The following is a 21,421-nucleotide window of genomic DNA, read 5'->3' as shown; positions in this document are numbered from 1 at the left end:
ACCGAGTAAATTTTAAAAAAGGCGCTCAAAGTTATTAGAATAAGATAGAGAAATAAAAAAGGACGAAAGAACTGTAAGCACTACTAAATCACAAAAAGTATTTTATTTAAAGCTGATAAGAAAATGCAATCGACGTCTCCATGTTTTACCACAGCAATAATTTTAGGTTATATTGACGAAATTAGTTTGGACTACGTAAACATGTGAGGTCTTGTATATTGCACTGTCACTAACTACTCTAGTCATTAAATATATGAAATTTCCTAACTCAGCATACTTCAATGAGTTCATGTCATACCCTGGGCCTATGCTAGCGCCATTCTGGAGGATTTTTGAACTGTTATTTAGTGCTGAAAGTGGGACATTTTTTCAAGCTTCTCCCATATGACGGTTCTCCTTACCTCTACCCTCCATAGTCCGTAATAAATAAATACAAAAATATACAATATTCTTGTATGATTTTCTACTCTGCGGCTCTGTTTAAAGCTGTTGCCTACATTATTGCGTACAAATGTAAGACAAACGTATTGTGAGGATTTAAATAAATTCTCTTGTCAATCACTTGATTAATTGATTAGCCCGATTTCATTGCTATTGCCAGTTAGTGTTAACTCCACCTGGGATCGTAGATTAGAGATCTTTTCCTTAAAAACACGGAGATTAATTAGTAGAGTAGCGAATGTTTAGGAATGATTTTTTATTGCTTCGATGGCTGGACGAGCTCACGGCCCACCTGACGCCAAGTTGACACATAGATCAGAATACTAAGCCCCGCGTCTTTTCAGCCATGTCGACTTCTTCTTCTAAATTTAAACTAAGGACATACCTACTAATGAATTTTTATTTTATTTTTTATTCTATTTTAAATCAGATCCCGACATATGGCGAGTCCCGGCGAAATACCGGCTAGTCCCTAAATAGAACTTTATACACAAATACATTCGCCAACAGTAAGGCAACATGAAATTTGACCGTGATTGTGGTGTGATTAGCAAGGACGCGGGCGACGACGGCACGCAAGGTCGGACGTGTGTCTTCAAAAGATCAATAATACAATAGGGTAACGGACTGTTTTTGCTCTACGTAATTGACGGCGAAAACCGAACGAAACTTTGCTAAATGTTACTTCACTAGTTGAGGCTTCGTTTGGGGTCTAATTATTGGCCAAATTTTGAATTCGTCGTCGCTCGTGTTTAGTTTGAAGGGAAAAAAAAGGTTACATTAAATTTGATTTAGCTTCTTCGAATATAAATCATTAATATTTCTTGAGAACAGTGATTGAATGATTCGTATGATATAAATCACTGATACTTCAAGAGTTGGAATTATTTTATGAATTACATTTATTGTATTGCAGTTGACAATTTTTTTTTTTCTTCTTACATAAGCTGAGAGCCTTGAGAGGCTATTTCAGCGTAACCCTAACTTTTGTAGGTGAGCTCACGGGGCTCAAACCTGATGACGTTGCTAACACGAACCCTAGCAAGAGCCGTGCTTCGCAGAATCTACCACCGGATCGGAAACGCGACCCACTGAATACTATGGGAACCAGAGACTGATGTAAATACTTATTTACGTTTTTTTCTAAGGGATTTTATGACCCGGTAACTACGACCTTTAGGTCATGTCTTATTTTAATTTATATTCTTTTTTTTTATGAAAAATGATAATATGGAGTGAAACGAAATGAAATTATGATTAATTTGAGACATTAATCAACTGAGATGAAATGAAATAAAATGAAATGAGATGAGATCATGATCATGATCATGAAATGAAATGAGATGTAGTAAGATGTAGTAAAATGTTGGTCATTTACGAAGATTTTTTCAGTGTACTTTTTGGAGGATCCCGAGAAATTACGTCCAGCGGCTTTGTTTCATTTTCCCACATTTGTGCACTTTCACAGATATCAAACAGTGCATAAACCACCGTTAAAACTAAACGCACAGCTTCACTTCTTGCGTTCCCGCCAAAAAGTCCTATTTACGTTTAAAACAAACACATCCTGATAAAGAGCAAACAAACCTTTTCGTCTCACATATGTAATACGTGAGAATCGAACCCACAGTCCAGGAGTCTAATCTAGTCTAGTTTAAGTCTGCTAACTATTGCACCAAATCATTCAATTGTTTAAACAAATTACTGTTATTGTTCTAAACAAATCATATTCTTATGTATGGCATTGAAGTTTCCAACAATAGGTGTTGTACTCAATGTGTAGTCAATGAACTAACATGACAGTGGGAAGTTTGACAAAGAATTACTTTTTTACGTTGTTATATTATGATTATTGTTGAATGTTTTTTTAATGTGTTCACAATAATTTAAATTACAAAGAAATTTTATTTTACAAATTTCGTCGCAACCATTACACACATCACACACATTCGAGATTTTTGATTTTTTTAATTTAAGATTTGAAAATAATGTTCAATTCAGTAACTAAGTCTTTTGAAATTTTTTTTTTTTTTCAAAGATTTCGAGATTCCTAAGCCAAAATATTTAAAAAGAAAAAGAAAAATAGAATTATGTTTTAGGACCTTTTAGTTACCTACTTTGTTACTTAAACGTCTAATATGCATTTTGTTTAAGTAGTAATTTTGATATTCTGACGTGTTTCTGAACTTATTTTTATTTGTAACATTTTATTGCTTTTTATTGTCAATAATATTTAACCAGAAAATTAATTTTGAAGAAGTTCTTTGGGCAAATTTCACCTCTTAGCCAACTATAACTTTCAATATCATTCCAATAAACAGAGCGTCCGGTCTTCCGAAGCCGAAAGGAGAATAAAATACTACCCCTTCGGGAATGGAAAGCTGTTCATAACCATGAGTGTATGTTGTAGTCGGTGAATCTGTACTTCTATATCTATACTTCCATACTAATATCATAAAGAGGAAAGATTTGTTTGTATGTTTGTATTGAATAGGTTCCGAAACTACCGAACCGATTTGAAAAATTCTTACGCTGTTTGGAAGCTACACTATTCCCGAGTGAAATAGGGTTACATAAAATCTTTTTGAAAAAAAATTGGGATCCTTACTAAATCTCCAATAATGTAACCCAAGGTGTAAAAAAATTACCTAACTATTTTTTACATCGTATGCTCTGCGAAAACTATTGATGATAGAATAAAATAATGTACTACGACTTTGAAGAACACATTATTATTTACAAAAAGTATCGTGACAGCATATGTCTAACTATTATAGTTATGCCGCAATAAGTTTTCTTTTATTTAAAAAAATAAAACAACGTCAAATATCGTTGAAATTTTTGTTAAAGACCCGAGAGGAGCCGGAGCGGGCCGCTAGTATTTTATAAAACCTGTAACGCAGCTGGAAGGCGCACCCCAGAGGCCATTGAACCCGCGCGTCAGCTGATCTTTTATAGTTTAAGAGAAAGTAGAAACAAGCCAAGGAAAAATTGTAAATATCGTTTTTTTGTGTTAAAAATTCCCAGCACAACTCTCTGACCTGTTTTCGATTTTGGGATTGTTTATAGTAATCCCTGTATTCGAATTATAGCGACATATGCGCGTACGCGATAACCTATTTTGTTTAATTACTGGTAGAACGTGTTGTGAGTGCGCCGAAGCTATTTAATATTCTAATGCCTTTGAGATTCGATCGTAGGTTTACAGACTGCAGTAGCCGTTCAACTTGTCTCAATTTACGGATAAAAACTAAGAATTATTTTAAAAACGCACATGAAGTTTCTACAAATTGAACTAGTGAGTTTCTGTATATTATTTTCACAAGTCAGTCGGTCATAACTGGATTAAGTCGACAAGGTTATCGTGTGAACGGCTCCAAGCTAACAACTAGAGCATCGTACGATTAATCTCCGCTGTCCGGTTCGGGGGAAGGGTGACTTGAGAGCGCATCTAATGCAATTTTTTGCACACACACCCAATCCGGCGCGCGCTGTCGTTTGTTGTATCAACAATAGGGGACTATGAGGCGATGTCAACGTCACATAAACGAATTATTTTTAGTAGAAACTCAGATTTAATATAGCTACCTCGGATCGGGAACGGTTTCGTCATAATAGTCTCACTAGTGGGCGGCAGGAGTCGCTGAGTCTCCGGCGACATGGCACTAGTGCACTGGTTCAACTCGTGTTTTTTGCTGTCACTGTTATTATTGATGCCGCCGCGCAGTCGCAGCGACGGCGAACCGTTAAGCACATCCATCCGGGAGCGCTATCGACTCATGACTGAGCAAGCGAGCGCGGGGCGGCAAACTGCGCGCTGTGCCAGTTCAGTCAGACAGATTAATCTCATATCAATTTCTCAGCTGATACGAGCGCGCTATTGTATGAAGTTGTCTGGTCGTTTGCCGCCCAGGTATTCAAGTGCAAGGGCAGGATTGTTGCGTCATTCCGCATCACGCTATCGGCTGCTACATTTCTGGGCGATCTGCCATGATGCTCGCGCCCCGTAAACAAGTTTTGACTCTTGATTCTTATTGTGTAAAGTTTTGTTGCAATCAGTCGCAGTTTATTGCGTTTGTGCAAACGTGACGTCTGCGGCCCGAGCTGGGGCGAGCGTTCCGACTTTTTTTTTCCTACCTAAGCAGAGAGCTTTCAGAGGCTATTTCAGCGGAACCTTAACTAGTAGGTGAGCTCACGGGGCTCAAACCTGGAGACATTGTTAACACGAACCCTAGCAAGAGCCGTGCTTCGCAGAATCTACCACCGGATCGGAAACGCGACCCACTAAGATCCGGCGAGAAACTCAGTGGGCTGTGTCAGAGGGTTAATTTACTCGTCGAGCCCTTCGTCGCAAGCGACGGGTTCGACGAGAACGGTGACCGGTGCTTGAAGTACCTAGAAGCACCGTTAGTGGATCAGCAGGATCCGAAATGACGTGTTTGGGGCGACGTCGACTGCTTTCCATTTTGTCCACAGGATCGGGAATGCGTACCTTAAGTCATAGCGTGTTAATTGTATCTAATATTCATAATAATTCATATCGAGAGGTGAAAGGCTATTTGGTCTAAGTGGCATTTTTGGAAATTGGACCGTTTGGAACCTCTGGGTCTGCGGAGGGACTTCGGTTCCCTCTGTAGTTTTACCGTATGTTCCATGGGAGCACTCTGAGGAATTGTTCGAGATGATACCGGCATCTCGTTTTTACCATCGCACCGCCCGCCACCGCAATAGAGTTCATCCATACTACCTGGAGCCACTGCGGTCATCCACAGTGCGTTTCCAGAGATCTTTTTTGCCACGTACTATCCGGCTATGGAATGAGCTCCCCTCCACGGTGTTTCTCGAGCGCTTTGATACGTCCTTCTTTAAACGAGGCTTGTGGAGAGTATTAAGCGGTAGGCAGCGGCTTGGCTCTGCCCCTGGCATTGCTGAAGTCCATGGGCGGCGGTAACCACTCACCATCAGGTGGGCCGTATGCTCGTCTGCCTAAAAGGGCAATAAAAAAAAATGAATGGTGAGCCATTTAAAGTTTAAAATTTTGGAAAAAATATCATGAAAAAATACTTCTTCAGCTATTTAAATGGGGTTAACATAATTGAAGCCCAATTAATAACGTCGAATTATTAATACTAATACAATATAAAACGGACCTCTAATTACAAAGATAAATGTCGCGTATTAAGCGAAATATCGCTTAAGCCACCTTTCAGCTCTCGATGTATTGAAGTAAAATTATCACCATCTATATATATAAAAATGAAACCCGTCTTCCGTTGTCACGACATAACATGAAAACGGCTTGACCGATTTGGCTAATTTTGGTCTTGCATTTTTTTGTGGAAATCCAGAGAAGGTTTAAAAGGTATAAAAATATGAAAATTCTCGGAATTAAATAAAAATAACAATTTTGTTTTCCCTTTGACGTGTCCCCCGTCGGACGGATTCCTTTTGTTTGTTTTAAGTTTATTCTATATAAAAGTTTAGGTCTTTTATTTATCGATTGAGGCACTACGAAGTCTGCCGGGTCAGCTAGTAATCAATATAATTTGAATTTGGTAAATGTGGAGATTTTTTATATATATCTATTCGTTGCGGTGACCACTTAATTTAAGGTGTACCGTGAGCTTGTCCATCCATATTAGCAAAAACTATTTTATAAAAAGTTTTATTCATTTTAGTGGCATTTTTTCAAATCCGGTCCAAGATTATCCTTTTACCATTATTTTCATTGATCGCTAAATCACAGTCAACCAATTATGATTCTACTGAAATCCGGTAGCACACAGCCGAGTTCATATTTATTATAAACTAGCTGACCCGGCAGACTTCGCAGTGCCTCTATCGATAAATAAAAGACCTAAACTTTTGTATAAAATATACTTAAAACAAATACAAAAGGAATCTGTCCGACGGGGGACACATCAAAAGAAAAACAAAATTCTTAATTTTAGTTAATTCCGAGCATTTTCATATTTATCTACCTTTTAAACCTTCTCTGGACTTCCACAAATAATTCAAGACCAAAATTAGCCAAATCGGTCCAGCCGTTCTCGAGTCCAGCGAGACTAACGAACAGCAATTCATTTTTATAGATATAGATATAAGATATTTTAACTAAGCTTAAGATTTATATTTAATGATATAGACAGTGTTAACAGTTCGAAAATACTCGTAACTGCAGGCAGCTTGTTCCTGCTGAGAGAAAATACTGGAATAAATACTGGAAATACTGGATCTATACTTGAAACCTTAGAACTTATATTGGCGCAATTCAAGGTGGGTGGCGCATTTAAATTGTACATGTCTATGGGCTCCAGTAATCACTTAACACCAGGTGGGCTGTGAGCTCGTCCACCCATCTAAGCAATAATAATAAAACAAGAATACCTACTGGAAGCAATTGATCGCAAAGCTGGTGCAAGGTGTAAACAAACAGCTTTGAGGATCGTACTTTGACAAGAGCTTGTCCAGCTATTGATCGGTGTGCTTAGTGTGAGTTGTTTAACATTCTCGATCGCGTAAAAGTTAACTCAAATTTGTATGGAGTTGGAACGTTTGCCTACGTTTGCCGCTAGGGGCGCTGTTCCAACTCCATACAAGTTTGAATTAACCTTTACGCTATCGAGAACGGTAAAAAACTCGCACTAAACACACAGGGAATATTGGTATGATCTGACTCATCCTAATTAAATCGAACCGCTGTAATTTTTCACAGTTGATTTCCAGTGATCATTCGTGTCATTAAGCATCAACAGGAATGACCTCCGTCTCACGGATTTTTCCAAGACGCTACGTCATCCTTCCTCAAACGAGGCTTGAAAGCAATCCCTGGGATTGTTGTTGTTCACGGGCGACAGTAACCACTCACTTTCTAATTGGCCGATGCTCGTATATCTAGGAAGGCATAGAAATGAGATTTATGACTTCATGACTCAAGGGTGGTTGAGCCGTTCATGATGTGATTGATGTCCATAGACTCCGGTAACTATTGAATGAAATACGTGAGCTGCGGACGGCAGTTCATTCCAGATATTCAAACTATAAGTGGCCGAAGATATCTCTTAAATTGCTATGTAACAAACAACTCGTAAGCAAATTTAACCGGATAAAACTGATGAATTTGGCTCCATCGAGGTCGTTAAGAACTAGATAAGAGAGACTAGATAGCCTGGAAACTAGATCTAGATCGAGTTTTTCGACGTTTTTTTTATTGCTTAGATGAGTGGGTGGTACCTACCCGTGCGGACTCACAAGACGTCCTACCACCGGTAATGACTCAAATTATAATTTTGCGGGTTTAATTTTTATTATACGAGTTTCTCGCCGGATCTTCTCAGTGAGTCGCATTTCCGATCCGGTGGTAGATTCTGCAAAGCACTGCTCTTGCTAGGACCAGTGTTAGCAACACTCCGGTTTGAGCCCCGTGAGCTCACCTACATGTTAGGGCGAAGCTGAAATTGCCTTTCAAGGGTATGTATAGGTAGGAAATAAAAAAACCGATGTTATTAAATTCTTTCACCGTGGAAATCAATCGTGAACATTTGTTAAGTAGGTATTTCATTTTAAAAAAGTTATTGGTACCCGCTTGCGGGATTCGCAAACCGTTGCATTGCTAGATACGAATGCACCGGACATCTTATCCTTTAGGCCACGGCGACGTACTCGAACAAAAGCAGCATTTTCGGACGGAACTTCGTTCTAATTCGACCACACGACTAGTCAAAAGCTCAGTGTGCTTAATGCGAGTTTTATAGCGTTTTCGATGCCGTAAAAGTTAATTCAAATTTGTATAGAGTTGGAACAGCGCCCCTAGCGGCAAACGTAGGCAAACGTTCCAACTCCATACAAATTTGAGTTAACTTTTACGCTATCGCGAACGTTAAAAACTCGCACTAAGCACACTGAAAATTATTCGTAATGTTATTTACATTTCACAACTAGGCTATTGCGTAGTATAATCAGTTGCCGAAGCGTGCTTCCAGAAAGAGTGTGCGACGCGGCTTGGCTCACGTACGTAGGTAGGAACCGAAAATCGACCAAACTATATAAGTTCAAGTTGTATACGCGTGAAAGCGACAGTCAGTACGCTATTGGGAGCAGTTTAAAAGTGCGCTACGTGATTTAGATCGCGTGAACTTTGTTAAGCTGTTGAAATTCAACTTGCTGATTAGTAAGAATAATAGATGATGAAATTCTTGTTAAAATTTGAGTTCAATAGTTAAATAATCTGTGGTAGAAAAATTCAATGGAAATATGTGGTGATGTTTAGGATTCTTTGTTTTTTTTTACTGAATCAGGCTTTAGATTAAAGGTCATATATCCAATTAATTGATTACTTCTGTTCTTATGGTTTCACGATTTCTTTTAGTGACGATTTATAAATTAATGTTATTTTGAAGATATTTCTTCTAAGAGTTACTGGTGATTTTAATAAATGTTAATTATGTGGTAAATACCTATACATTTAAACATTCTAATCATAGAACACCTAACAGTGTTTATATACTTGTACTGTTTATATGTACTATACGTACGTACGTACATTAAGATTCACTAAAATCAAAGGATCATGATCGTTCTCTAGTTCGACAATTAGATTTTTTTTTTATTGCTTAGATGGGTGGACGAGCTCACAGCCCACCTGGTGTTAAGTGGTTACTGGACCCCATAGACATCTACAACGTAAATGCGCCACCCACCTTGAGATATAAGTTCCAAGATCTCAGTATAGTTACTATGGCTGCCCCACCCTTCAAACCGAAACGCATTACTGCTTCACGGCAGAAACAGGCAGGGCGGTGGTACCCACCCGCGCGGACTCACAAGAGGTCCTACCACCAGTAAAAATAGTTATAGATATAGTTGTTGCGCGCCTAGAAATTTCTCGAATGTTATTTCTTTTTATTAATCAATATTTATTTATTTAAAAGTTAACCGTTGTCCAATGAATATTTATTAATTTATAATTAATGCATTTTCGATTATTAGCTGCTCAAATTATTTATTAAAAAGAATGTAATAAACGCAAGTATATAAATATTTAGTAGCAATAATTTAAAAAAGAGTTCACGCAATATGGAAATGTTCGAAACGTTCTTAAGTTCTATACCGAAAAATCGTTATGATTTTGTTAATGAACTCGATATACCGGAAGTCAGCCTGTCACCTTACGTCTGGACTGAGCCTGAAGACTGCTTAAGCACGTCCAGCGACGGCCTGCTCAACAGTACTGTCGATGAGTCGGAATCCGCCCATCTGAGTCTGGACTCGAGCTTACCATTGTCCAGAGCTATGACTGACTCGGAAATCGACTATGGATGGTATAGACGGGTTAGTGTGACTTTTATTTCATCACTACATAGTATAAAACAAAGTTGCTTTCTCTGTTACTATATCTGTCTGTCCCTATGTATGCTTAAATCTTTAAAACTACGCATACGTATTTTGATGCGGTTTTTTTAATAGATAGAGTGATTGAAGAGGAAGGTTTATATGTATAATAACATCCATTAAATAGTGGAGAAATCAATAATAAATTACAGTTTCCGAAGCGAAGCGAGGGCGGGTCGCTAGTATTTAGATATGATGCGATCTTTTTTTTTTATAAATTGCTTATTATTTTACTGAGAAAACTAATTATTATTTTACTCTATAGGTACTGTGTTATATTTTTTTAAATAATGTTCGAGAAGAGTCTTTAGCGGTAAGAAGTGTCCTTTAGCATTGCTGGAATACGTGACCCTGAAAAATCTGATGTTTTCCATAGAACTTAGCAGACTATTACTGGTGGTGGTATTGGATGTCTTGTGAGCCCGCATGTGTAAGTACCACCGCCCTGTCTATTTCTGCCGTAAAGCAGTAATGCGTTTCTGTTTGAAGGTTAAGCTAGCCGTTGTACTATAAAACTGAGACTTAGAACTCATGTCTCAAGGTTGATGGGGAATTTACGTTGTAGATGTCTATGGGCTTCGGTAAACTTATCGCCAGCTCGTCCACTCATCTAGGCAAATAAATAAATAAAACATAAACAAATAAATCAATAAAAGATGGGGTCAAGGTTTCTGTTCATTGCAATAAGAATTGTAATAATATTTCTATTTAATGTATCCAGAAGCATGTTGTACGCCCATAATTACAAACTGACAGTACCTAATTCTGATCATACTATGATCACATTAGTGAGCGTTAGATTAAGCTTTCTAGTAAAGTACTAGATACGTCTTATAATATTATGCGCAAGGTTAACTTAGAGTATTTTTCCTTTTTTCATTGTAAGTGATGTCTTTTGGTGAACTGGCGTTGTTCGATTTTATATAAAAGTCTACTATATTTTCTCGAGGCGATTCACCCGGTCCTTGTGGATTGGGTGAATCGTGACAGAGGACGCCTCACTTTCCGGCTCACGCAGGTGCTCACTGGGCATGGTTGCTTCGGTGAGTTCCTGCACCGGATCAGAGCCGAGCCGACGGCAGAGTGCCACCATTGTGATTGCGACTTGGACACGGCAGAGCATACGCTCGTCGCCTGCCCTCGCATGGGAGGGGTGGCGCCGTGTCCTCGTCGCAAAAGTAGGAAACGACTTGTCGTTGCCGAGTGTTGTGGCATCGATGCTCGGCGACGACGAGTCGTGGAAGGCGATGCTCGATTTCTGCGAGTGCACCATCTCGCAGAAGGAGGCGGCGGGGCGCGTGAGAGACGCACAATCCCGCCGCCGTCGAGCGGGGGCCAGGGAGGCGGATCTCGCCCAAGCCCTGGCCCTCTAAGTGTTTCGGGTCCCCCCTCACATGTCGGTCTGGGGACCGGCGAGGGGGGCCTAAGAAGACGACGTGCAAGCTGCTCTGCACGCGTTTTACGCAAGAGCATCCGGGTGATGGAAGGCCGGCTATCCTCGACCCACGCTGGTTCTGGTCCAGCGGGGTATTCCGTAGGATAGCTCACTCTAACCGGCGCCATCTAGGCGGGCTTCGGATAGCCTGCCGACCGAGAGGGCTGGTGGTCGTGGCGCCGATGACCGCCGGTCCGGCGTCCCGAGGGGGAGGGTGATGGGAGAGATGTGCTCCGCACTAAGCGCTTCACTTTCCCCCCTTTGCCTCTTCATGAGTTCTGTCTCATGCGAGGTTTGGACGTTGGTTGTTGAGCGACAGGAGGTTTTAGTCAATTCGACTCTGACATGCCCCGCCCTCTATCCCCAGTGGAGGGCGGAAGTCCGGCGATTTCCTCCTGACCAAAAAAAAAAATTTACAACTGGGCAGACATAACAATTATATAAGGCAAAAATGAAATACTCAAATCACGGAACTAATAATTAAGGTACCCTTGTACCCTAGGTACTTTTTTTTCCTTAAGGTAACTTTAATTATCTATTCCGTGACTCAAATCTTGGACACGATTGCAAGACGATACTTAGTTTATTGCAAAAAACGAATCGAGGTCGCGAGGTCAGAAGGACGACAACATCTTTGATTGTTTGCTAATCAACGGTCGATGTCATTGAACCAGTAGAGTTGTGCACTACGCGAGAATCTCAATGTACATTAGCCGATGTTCAAATTTACAGCCAACCTAAATATATTGTTTTTTTTTTACCTAAGCTGTGAGCCTTGAGAGGCTATTTCAGCGTAACCTTAACTAGTAGGTGAGCTCACGGGGCTCAAACCAGACGAAGTTGCTAATACGTACCCTAGCAAGAGCTTTGCTTCGCAGAATCTACCGCCGGATCGGAAACGCGACCCACTGAGAAGATCCGGCGAGAAACTCAGTGGGTTGTGTCTGAGGGTTAAACATAATCGAGAAGATGGCGTGCTTCTCAAATTATGCCTATATTTTTCGCGCGTAAACTGCGGAGCTTTGTGTCAGCTGTCTAATTTCTGCAGACGTAAGGATATTTTAATGCATTTTGAGACTTCAACGTTAACATGTGACATTCATTCTCTGTTCCTTCGATAAATGCTTAACATCAGGTGGAAAATGAGGCCGTGTGCTTCTTGGCAGTGTCCAATCGTTTTGCCATAAAAAACCGTACACGCTAAATTAAAAAACTTATGTTTTCTATGTTACAGTTGAAGAATAGAAATACGCGTGATCCGTGGGAGGAATTAAGAACAGCTCTGGACGCGTTTCCACCTGACTATCTGGATTCATTATACAGGTATCACGAATAAGTTAACTGTAATGACAGAAGGGGAGTAAGGGGAGATCGGAATGCTACCTTCACCACCTTCATCGGCAATGGCGACCGAGCAATGGCGGTATAACCATACACACCCGTCAGGACAACCTGTACGGAAGAGGCGTCAGAAACCTTGGGGATCAAATACCCCCTAAAATGCTGGTGCAGAAGCCAACGGGAAACCACTGCACTAATTTCCCACGAGAGTCATGAGCAGGTCGTATCCGACTGATGCATGACCACGACCACTCTGTCAAGAGTGCACGAATAGGAAGAAGAATAACAGAAAGGGCACAGAAAAAAAACCTTCAAACCTTTTTTGTGAGCATAGGTCGGAAATTTTCTTCGATTTTAGAAAGTTGTAGGCACGTAATAAAAATTCGTCTATGACCACAAAAACTGTAAACAGAACTTCGAAACATCGGAAATAATATAATGACTTCTTCTTTTTCTCCACCTTATCCCACTAGCGGTAGGCAGCGGCTTGGCTCTGCCCCTGGCATTGCTGAAGTCCATGGGCGACGGTAACCACTCACCATCAGGTGGGCCGTATGCTCGTCTGCCTACAAGGGAAATAAAAAAATAAAAAAAACTAGGTGGGGTCGGCACAGCTAATTTTTCTCTTCCATTCTCTTCTATCAGTCGTCATCTCAACACTAACTCCTCTCTCTCTCTCATATCGTCATTCACACACTCCATCCATGTCTTCTTTGGTCGACCTCTTCCCCCTCTACCTTGCACTACCATTTCCATATATCTCCTAGTCACATGCATCTTCTCTCAACGCATCACATGTCCATACCACGCTAACCGTCCGCTCCTTAATTTTTTGCTTACCGGGGCCACTTTCACTCTTCCTCTGATATACTCACTCTTTATCTTGTCCATTCTTGTCACTCCACACATCCATCTCAACATTCGCATCTCTGCCGCATGCACTCCTCTTTCATGCTTTGACAAAATGACAAAACCAATTAATTAGTCATAAGCTATTAAAGTGAGAACTATTTAAACAGAAACAACATTTCTTTGTACGAGTTTCTAGGAAAAGAGACCACAAGTATTCCGTCATTTTCTTATCGTTAATAAATGAAAGGCACTTTTTGTAAAATACAATGGATACATTGTTACAAAAGGATTGTTGTCTAAACTTATCTATATATTAATACATGAAGCAAAAACTTTGTATCCCTTTTTACGAAAATTGCGCGGACGGAGGAGTATAACATTTTCCACACTTATAGAGAATATAGAGAAGAAGTGCACAATGCTAATATTTTTTTAAAATAATGCATAACAGATACATTAAATCGATAAAGAAAACATTACACACACTACATACCATGTATTTGACGCACACACGTATGCATACTATTTATTCTCAAACTTTATTTCTTGGCGTCTGTTGTCAAATTGAGAATAGATTAAATATTGTTTGCCTTTGTTAATATTTTTTATAGTATAGTCTTGGCGTAATTTGTGATTATAGAAGTATAAAATACAATCATAATAGTGTACAAACTTACAATTTCAATTAATTATAGTCGAATTTCGACTACTGCGGGACTTCTAGTTATTATAATTTTACATGTCTGTTTATTTCAATAGTTAAACTATGCATTCATTTCAATTCATTTTTCCCTTTTTATTATTGCCATTGTAGGCAGACGAGCATTCGGCCCAACTGATGGTAAGTGGTCACCGTCGCTCATGGACGTCAGCAATGCCAGGGGCAGAGCCAAGCCGCTGCCTACCATAAAGTACTCTCCGCAAGCCTCGTTTGAAGAAGGACATGTCGTAGCGCTCGGAAAACACCGTGGAGGAAATACCCTTCAATGAAAATGCCGGTTAAGTTTTCATTAACCTTGTATCCAGAATCAAGATACTTTGACTTATACTGTTAGGCGTTTTATTGAATGTAATATTGTAGTAAATAGACTGCGATTCCCAGGCTTCAACCCCTAAAGAACATGTATACCATCCAAGTTGCGGAAATGGCGGTGCTGAGGCGGATGTAAGGCCGTCTGGTGTAGTGGTAAGTGACATGGTCACTACACAAGGGGGTCGCGGGTTCGAATCCCGCCAAGGGAAGATATTTGTATGATAAATATAAATGTCTTTTCCAGGGTTATGGATCTCTATTAAATATATGTATGTGTATAATAAAAATCTTACATTTATTTCCGTTATCTGGTGGTACCTGTAACATAAGTTCTTTACGAACTTATCACGGGACCAGTTGTTGGCGTGATTTGTTAGTAAATATTTATTTATTTATTTATTTTTATTTATTACCAGGCTCGATATAATCTGCAGCGAGTACGTGCGAGGAATTCTCAGTATTTTTTTTATTGCTCAAATGGGTGGACGAGCTCACAGCCCACCTGGTGTTAAGTGGTTACCGGAGCCCATAGACATCTACAACGTAAATGCCGCCACCCACCTTGAAATATGAGTTCTTAGGTCTGAGTATAGTCACAACGGCTCTCCCGCCCTTCAAACCGAAGCGCATTACTGCTTCACGGTAGAAATAGGCAGGTTGTGGTATCTACCCGCGCGGACTCACAAGAGATCCTACCACCAGTAAAAAGCTTATGCCGCTAGGGGCGCTGTTCCAACTCCAGGCACACCGATATCATTTAATAATAATTAATGCTTCGCGGCAGTAATTAGGAGGCTAATGGTACCTACCCGTGCGGGCTCACAAGCCACCCAGTATATCTGTTTAATTTTTATTTACATAGATATATCCAGTTTTTATTACTGTTGTTTGTCCAGCAGAAGTCATATCAATATCAAGGAGCTGGAGCATTGTTATTCCATCAATTACTGCGATCCACCTGGATCCATTCAGGAAACAAATGACGTGTGTAAATGATGATCTTTTATTTCAGTTTCCAAGAACCGTTATCGTTAACTACAGAAAGTGCTTACGTTCGCGACCGTGACATTCGGTACGATGAAGAGCTGCGCCTGAAGATGGAGAGATTCTTTGATGAAGAGTGTCGGGTGTTTACACCTGACGATCCAGGACTTTACGAATTGCAAGAGGCATTGGATGAAATAGATTTGCAGGTATGGGTACTGTGCCATTGTTTTCGACTGCTCTGGGGTAGACCGGTGTTATGAAATAAAAGAGTGGACTGTTTTAATACGATAGGTGTAATATTTGGTTAATTTATAAAAAGAGTAATAAGCAAGGGTCGCGAGTGGCGTTGCTGCACGAAGTCTCGAAGAAGGTGTAAATCCGCGACCCCGCGCCGCTGTCCTCCTCCCGGCGCCCGCGCCGCGCTATTGTCGATGTCCGTGCATCGACAGTCATAATCACGTCGATATCTCGCGCAAAACAGAGTGCTTTAGCTTGAAGGAAAACCTTAATACAATAAAAATCGTGATTTTGACCTCATGTTCCAAGCAAAATGGCCAAAGCTAAAGTAAAAAATATACACATGAGTTTTATCTGATGCAGTCAGATCCTTTTCCCACGGAAAGTATCGTAAGCTCTTTTAGCGAAATTTAACTTCTTTTGACCCGAATCTCCAAATTTCAAGGATTTCAGGACGCCATACCTGAACAATTATTTGTGGCGTAAAAAAAATTTGCTGAGTCTCTTTTTCTACGATCAAACAACTTTCACTTGTCAACTACATATACCTATCTACTACTATCGATTCTATCCTGGGAGTTAATAGTAAAGACAAGAGGTTCATCTATGTTCAATAGTAAACAGCGTCTTGGTTCTGTCCCTGGAATAAAAGATGTCCATGGGCAACGGTGAGCTACTTACCATCTAGTGGACGAACGTGTGGTTGCAAGTTTTAAACGATTGTATTGGTGGCAGGGCGTATTGTAAGTCCACATGGGTGTATACCACCACCGCTGTTGCGGTTTTGCGAGGCAGAAATTACACAATACTACTAACACATTTTTTTATCGCCCTTGTAGGCAGACGAGCATACGACCCACCTGATGGCGAGTGGTTACCGTCGCCCATGGACTTCAGCAATGCCAGGGGCAGAGCCAAGACGCTGCCTACCGAAAAGGCGTGTTTCAAAAAGGTTGGCGCCGTTCACATTGTAATTGCCCACAAGTTCGTACAAAAATAGCTTAAGTTTAAAACAGCTAATCCATTTTTTTCAGAGTCTGGAATCCGAACTCAACAGCCTCGCTTCGATCGCAAAGTAATTTTTAAATATGAAAATTGAAAACCGATTTCCTATTCATATCTTGTATGCACCACGATTTATGGATTGTTAACTAACGCTCATATTTTATATCGTCATCAGCAAATAACCAAACGCGTTATGAATATGTAGGTACATACATATTTATCGTTTTGTTTATTTTGTAACAAACTTTATCAGACGTGCATGGCAACAAACCTCAAATGTCAGTGACAAAATTAAAAAGATTCCTCAGTTTTATCGAATGCACTTTTGAACTCATTTTATTTATTCATTAATACCTTTTAAATTTTTTGTCATGATGCTGCCTCTGTTTGACTGACTCAGTGGTGCAGTAGTTAGCGGGCCTGACTGTTGCGAGGATCGTCGATTCGATTCCCACGTCGGCCCAACATACGCATGATGTTTCGTTTTCTTGGTCTGGGTGTTTGATACTGACATTATCGACATCACCTATATAAATGACGCCGCACAGTTTGAAAACATGAGTTCTAAGTCTCAGTTACTGGTGGTAGACCTCTTGTGAGTCCGCACGGGTAAGTGCCACCACCCTGCCTATCTGCCGTGAAGCAGTAATGCATTTCGACTTGAAGGGCGGGGTAGTCGTAACTATACTGAGACCTTGGAATTCATATCTCAAGTTGGGTGGCAGCATTTACGTTGTAGATGTCTATGGGCTCCAGTAACCACTTAACACCAGGTAGGCTGTGAGCTCATCCACCCATCTAAGCAATAAATAAAAAGTTTTAATAATAAAACGGCTACCTTCCAAGTCGCGTTGTTGCTTCACGGTAGAAATAGCCACTTTGAGAAGGCAGCACGACATGAGAACCCTCTTGTCGTGGCCGCTGGAAACTACATACCCGATCCTGTAGACCGAATGGTAAGCAGTCGACGTCGCCCAAAGCACGTCATTACGGATCCTCCTGGTCCATTAACGGTGCTTTTAGGCACCACAAGCACCGGTCACCGTCGTCGTGACCCGTCGAAAGGCTCGACGAGCGAATTAACCCATAGACACAGCCCACTGAGTTTCTCGTCGGGTCTTCTCAGTGGGTCGCGTTTCCGATCCGGTGGTAGATTCTGCGAAGCACGGCTCTTGCTAGGGTCAGTGTTAGCAACACTCCGGTTTGAGCCCCGTGAGCTCACCTACACACGTTAGGGCGAAGCTGAAATAGCCTCTCAAGGCTATCAGCATAGGTAGGAAAAAAAATTTAGGTAAAAATAGGCGGGGTGGTGGTACCTACCCGCGCGGACTCACAAGAGGTCCAACTACCAGTAAAATACAAGTAACAATAAAACAAAATTACATGTGAAAAATGCGTTTTAATGAAAATGATTTAAAACATCACAACAATTTCACCTCAATATTCTTCACTTTGTATTACATAAACTACTATAAAAAACGGATGTTACAAAAATATAATATAATACCGTTCACTGAAAAAAAAGAAGAAAAAAAATAAAAATATTTGGTATTGCATGAAATATTTTTTAAATATTAACAATGAGATTCGAAATAAAAAACTTAAGCAATAACTATCCGTGGACAATGTAAACACAACACTTAAACAGCTTCCCATTTTATTAAATGTTCATCTCTTGGAATGTTTCTATCCAACGCTAAACACGCAATTAAGTATTTAAAATAAAGTTATTTGATACTTACTGTATGTGAAATTAAACCTTATATGTAAAATAAAAAAATTAATATCTAAACAATGGACTTAACGTCCATAGAGAATGTGATTTTTTAATTTTATTGTACAAAATCAAATTGACATCCATAGATAATGTGTTGTGTTTTTTATATTATTGTACAAAGAGTTGCAGTATTATACGACACAGTTCCAAGGAAATAATTTTATGCGAACATGCATTTATAACAATTGTCATAAAATTTATCGAACACTTTCATATGTATTGTTTAAATATTCAGTAAGCATATGCTTAATAGTAGTAATAAAGCATGCGTTATAATTACCAAATAAGATGCAATTATATCTTGTTTTGAAAATATATTTTTAAGTCTTTTTATCAATCCAACAAAGTAAACATAGCTTTCGTCTGTGTGTGTGTATTGGGTGAGATCAGTATTGATAACCTATAAATATAATAATAGTACTTAATTTATTTGTGTACATTCACGTGTCGTTAAACTTTTTTATTCATTGTCCTTTGCAAATGTTTTCAAATGCACCTTCAAAATGCGAAAAATATATTTCTCCAGCTTAAAATTGCATATTATTTCTTTATTTAATCCTACAACTTACGTAAACATAAAAGTGTATTCAATGTTTTCCTGTTTAAAGAAAATCAGTAACAGTAACTTCATAACATAAAATAAAACAAACAAAAAACAGAAAACTTATGTATGTATGTACCTACTCCTATAAAACATCAACACAGACAAAGTAACTTATAATTAAAAACCATAAACAACAAATAAAAATATTTTATCAACTGTAAACTGGCAAGAGATTCTAAACATAATACCATATTATTAACGATCACTATATAACTAAAATATTTATAATATCAATGTTGTCCATGAGTTTACAATAACGCCGTATTTTTTTAAACTATAAAACAAAATAACTAAGGTAAACATATTCGAAACATTATCGGTTATACAATGGATTCGATTATACAAGTGATATATAAATCAGTTTAATGATCATATTGGTAAAATAACGATCAGAATAGATTTAAAAAAAAAAAACACGTAAAATCTGTCCGGAAATCAAATCAGCGCGAACCGATATTCATTAAAAAAAATATCTACAACTCTATTCTCATATTTTTCATCTTAATAATATAAAAAACCTTTGCAAATACAAAACCAAAATTTTAGTAAGTTATCTCACTAAAACATGTTAATTTTTTTTTTCTGAAAAAACTATTAATTAAACTGTCCCTTATTTCCTAAAATCACTTTAATATAAGGCATTAATAATAAACTTAAGTAAGCGGTATCATTGGTAGATATTGGCAGAACGGTAACAGCATAAGGCCAATACGTTCTTAACAGACTGCCCATGCCGATAGTGACATTCCGTAATATTTTCATGGTAACACCAAAATTCAGTAGTAATAGATCAGTTGCTCTTCGAATTTCGCTATGACACAATTAAAGAAGTGGTCACACAGAGAAACAGCGCATTTTTTGCTAGATGGAATTTTTTTGCGGTTCACCCGAATTCATTTTTACCATGTTGTAATAATTCTGGAAAGTAATGTTGGATGAGCAATTTTTTTTGTATAAACAAGGAATATCAAATTTAAAACAAATAAAATACAATTGTTTAATATGAGTATCGGCGCAAGTCAAGTGTTATGGATTTATATAATTAATTACATTCCACCACTAAAAAGTTTTAATGTTTTCGGCACTTGTGATCCGCAGTCCGGCTGATGTTTGGATTTTAGATTAAATTTTATCTGCGCCACATAAAATTAAATCATCCATTTGTTTTCTAATTATACTTACTTCTTTGTTTGGAAGTATTGACGAGTCAAGCATGTGACGTAAATAACTATAACTAACTAATGATAAGTAAATAACGATATAAAAGCATAGAGACAGATCAACACGTTTCGCATAATCTGTGACCACATCTTGTCTTTTTAGAAATTTTCTCGGTTTCTGCTACAATAAAAAAAAAATATATATATATTTTTTTGGAATGTTTCCTTTGTCATTAAATTTTATGCAATTTCTTACGATAAATAACTCCAGAATAATTTGTTCCAGAATAATTAATTCGCGAATATAACTACATAGATATAACTCATGCATCAAAGGGAGAAAAATTGTTTGCCCAAGCACTATTCAGATTTTGAAAAGTAACAGTCCGTATTGTAAATCTCACCCCTGACGCGTACAACCGTTATAAGTACATGGATACACTGGAAAACAATTTTAAAAATATTTGTTGCAAAAACATCGAATTTTAGCTCTAAGATAAGTGGCCATACTGTGAATTTGGTTATATTGTTTCGATAAAATAAATTAGTTTATTGAATTTTTTAGTTTTTGTTTTCTTAACGCTTCTGATAACGTATCTCTGGTATTTGTCTTATTGACATCCGATTCTACTATTCGAATTCGTTTTCTGCACTGTTTATATTATGAATCGATACTTTTTTACATACCTACTTTATTTTTCAATTAAAAAAGTGTTTCACTTTTCAAATCGATTTGCAATCGAACCTCTTTTCTTTTTCTCGTTTCAAGATTTAAAGACCCAAATAGCTTGGATCATCGCGTCAAGTCTCGTGGTGAAACTCCTCCCAAGTAAACATAACATTACTATATTGCACGAACCTACTTTTGGCAGTAACAGTAACATTAAAAAATCTCTGGATACAAGGCGAGAGAACATATGGGCCAGAAACAATTCATGCAACTATAAACTTAAAGGACCGTAACATAAGTTCAAATTTTCAACGGATTCTGTACGCATAATAATATCAGATTAATTTCTGTCTATATCCGCGTCTTACTCAAACCAATAGATCGACCGCTAAGAATCATTAACACTAAAGCAACTTCTTAACATATTTTCGTTCTCCCAGTCTTAATTTTCTTCCACATCACAATATACAGCACTAAGCTAGCGTTCAG

General features: G+C 38.7%; 2 protein-coding genes across 3 annotated transcripts in view; one reads left to right on the top strand and one right to left on the bottom strand.

Annotated features, from left to right (window-relative positions):
* The window catches only part of Pfrx (6-phosphofructo-2-kinase/fructose-2,6-biphosphatase), a 36,250-nt gene extending 31,992 nt beyond the window's left edge, over positions 1-4,258 (bottom strand). Inside the window, exon 1 of one of the 2 annotated variants that reach the window (XM_028180112.2) lies at positions 4,030-4,258. In XM_028180112.2, the coding sequence (XP_028035913.2) occupies positions 4,030-4,201 (172 nt within the window). In that variant the 5' untranslated portion in view covers positions 4,202-4,258. The remainder of the gene's footprint in view (positions 1-4,029) is intronic. The other variant, XM_028180113.2, reaches the window with a different exon arrangement.
* A 5,119-nt stretch (positions 4,259-9,377) lies between these two features.
* Positions 9,378-16,943, top strand: LOC114247292 (uncharacterized). Its single transcript, XM_028180221.2, has 4 exons — positions 9,378-9,771; positions 12,501-12,589; positions 15,505-15,685; positions 16,751-16,943. Exons 1-4 carry the CDS (start codon positions 9,517-9,519, stop codon positions 16,793-16,795), a joined length of 570 nt encoding a protein of 189 aa, XP_028036022.2. The 5' UTR covers positions 9,378-9,516; the 3' UTR covers positions 16,796-16,943.
* The last annotated feature ends 4,478 nt before the right edge of the window (positions 16,944-21,421 follow it).

The sequence above is a fragment of the Bombyx mandarina genome, chromosome 08 (assembly GCF_030267445.1).
Source record: "Bombyx mandarina strain Sakado chromosome 08, ASM3026744v2".
NCBI lineage: Eukaryota > Metazoa > Arthropoda > Insecta > Lepidoptera > Bombycidae > Bombyx > Bombyx mandarina.
Note: the sequence above shows the minus strand (reverse complement) of the source record. Positions and strands in the feature narration are given on the sequence as shown.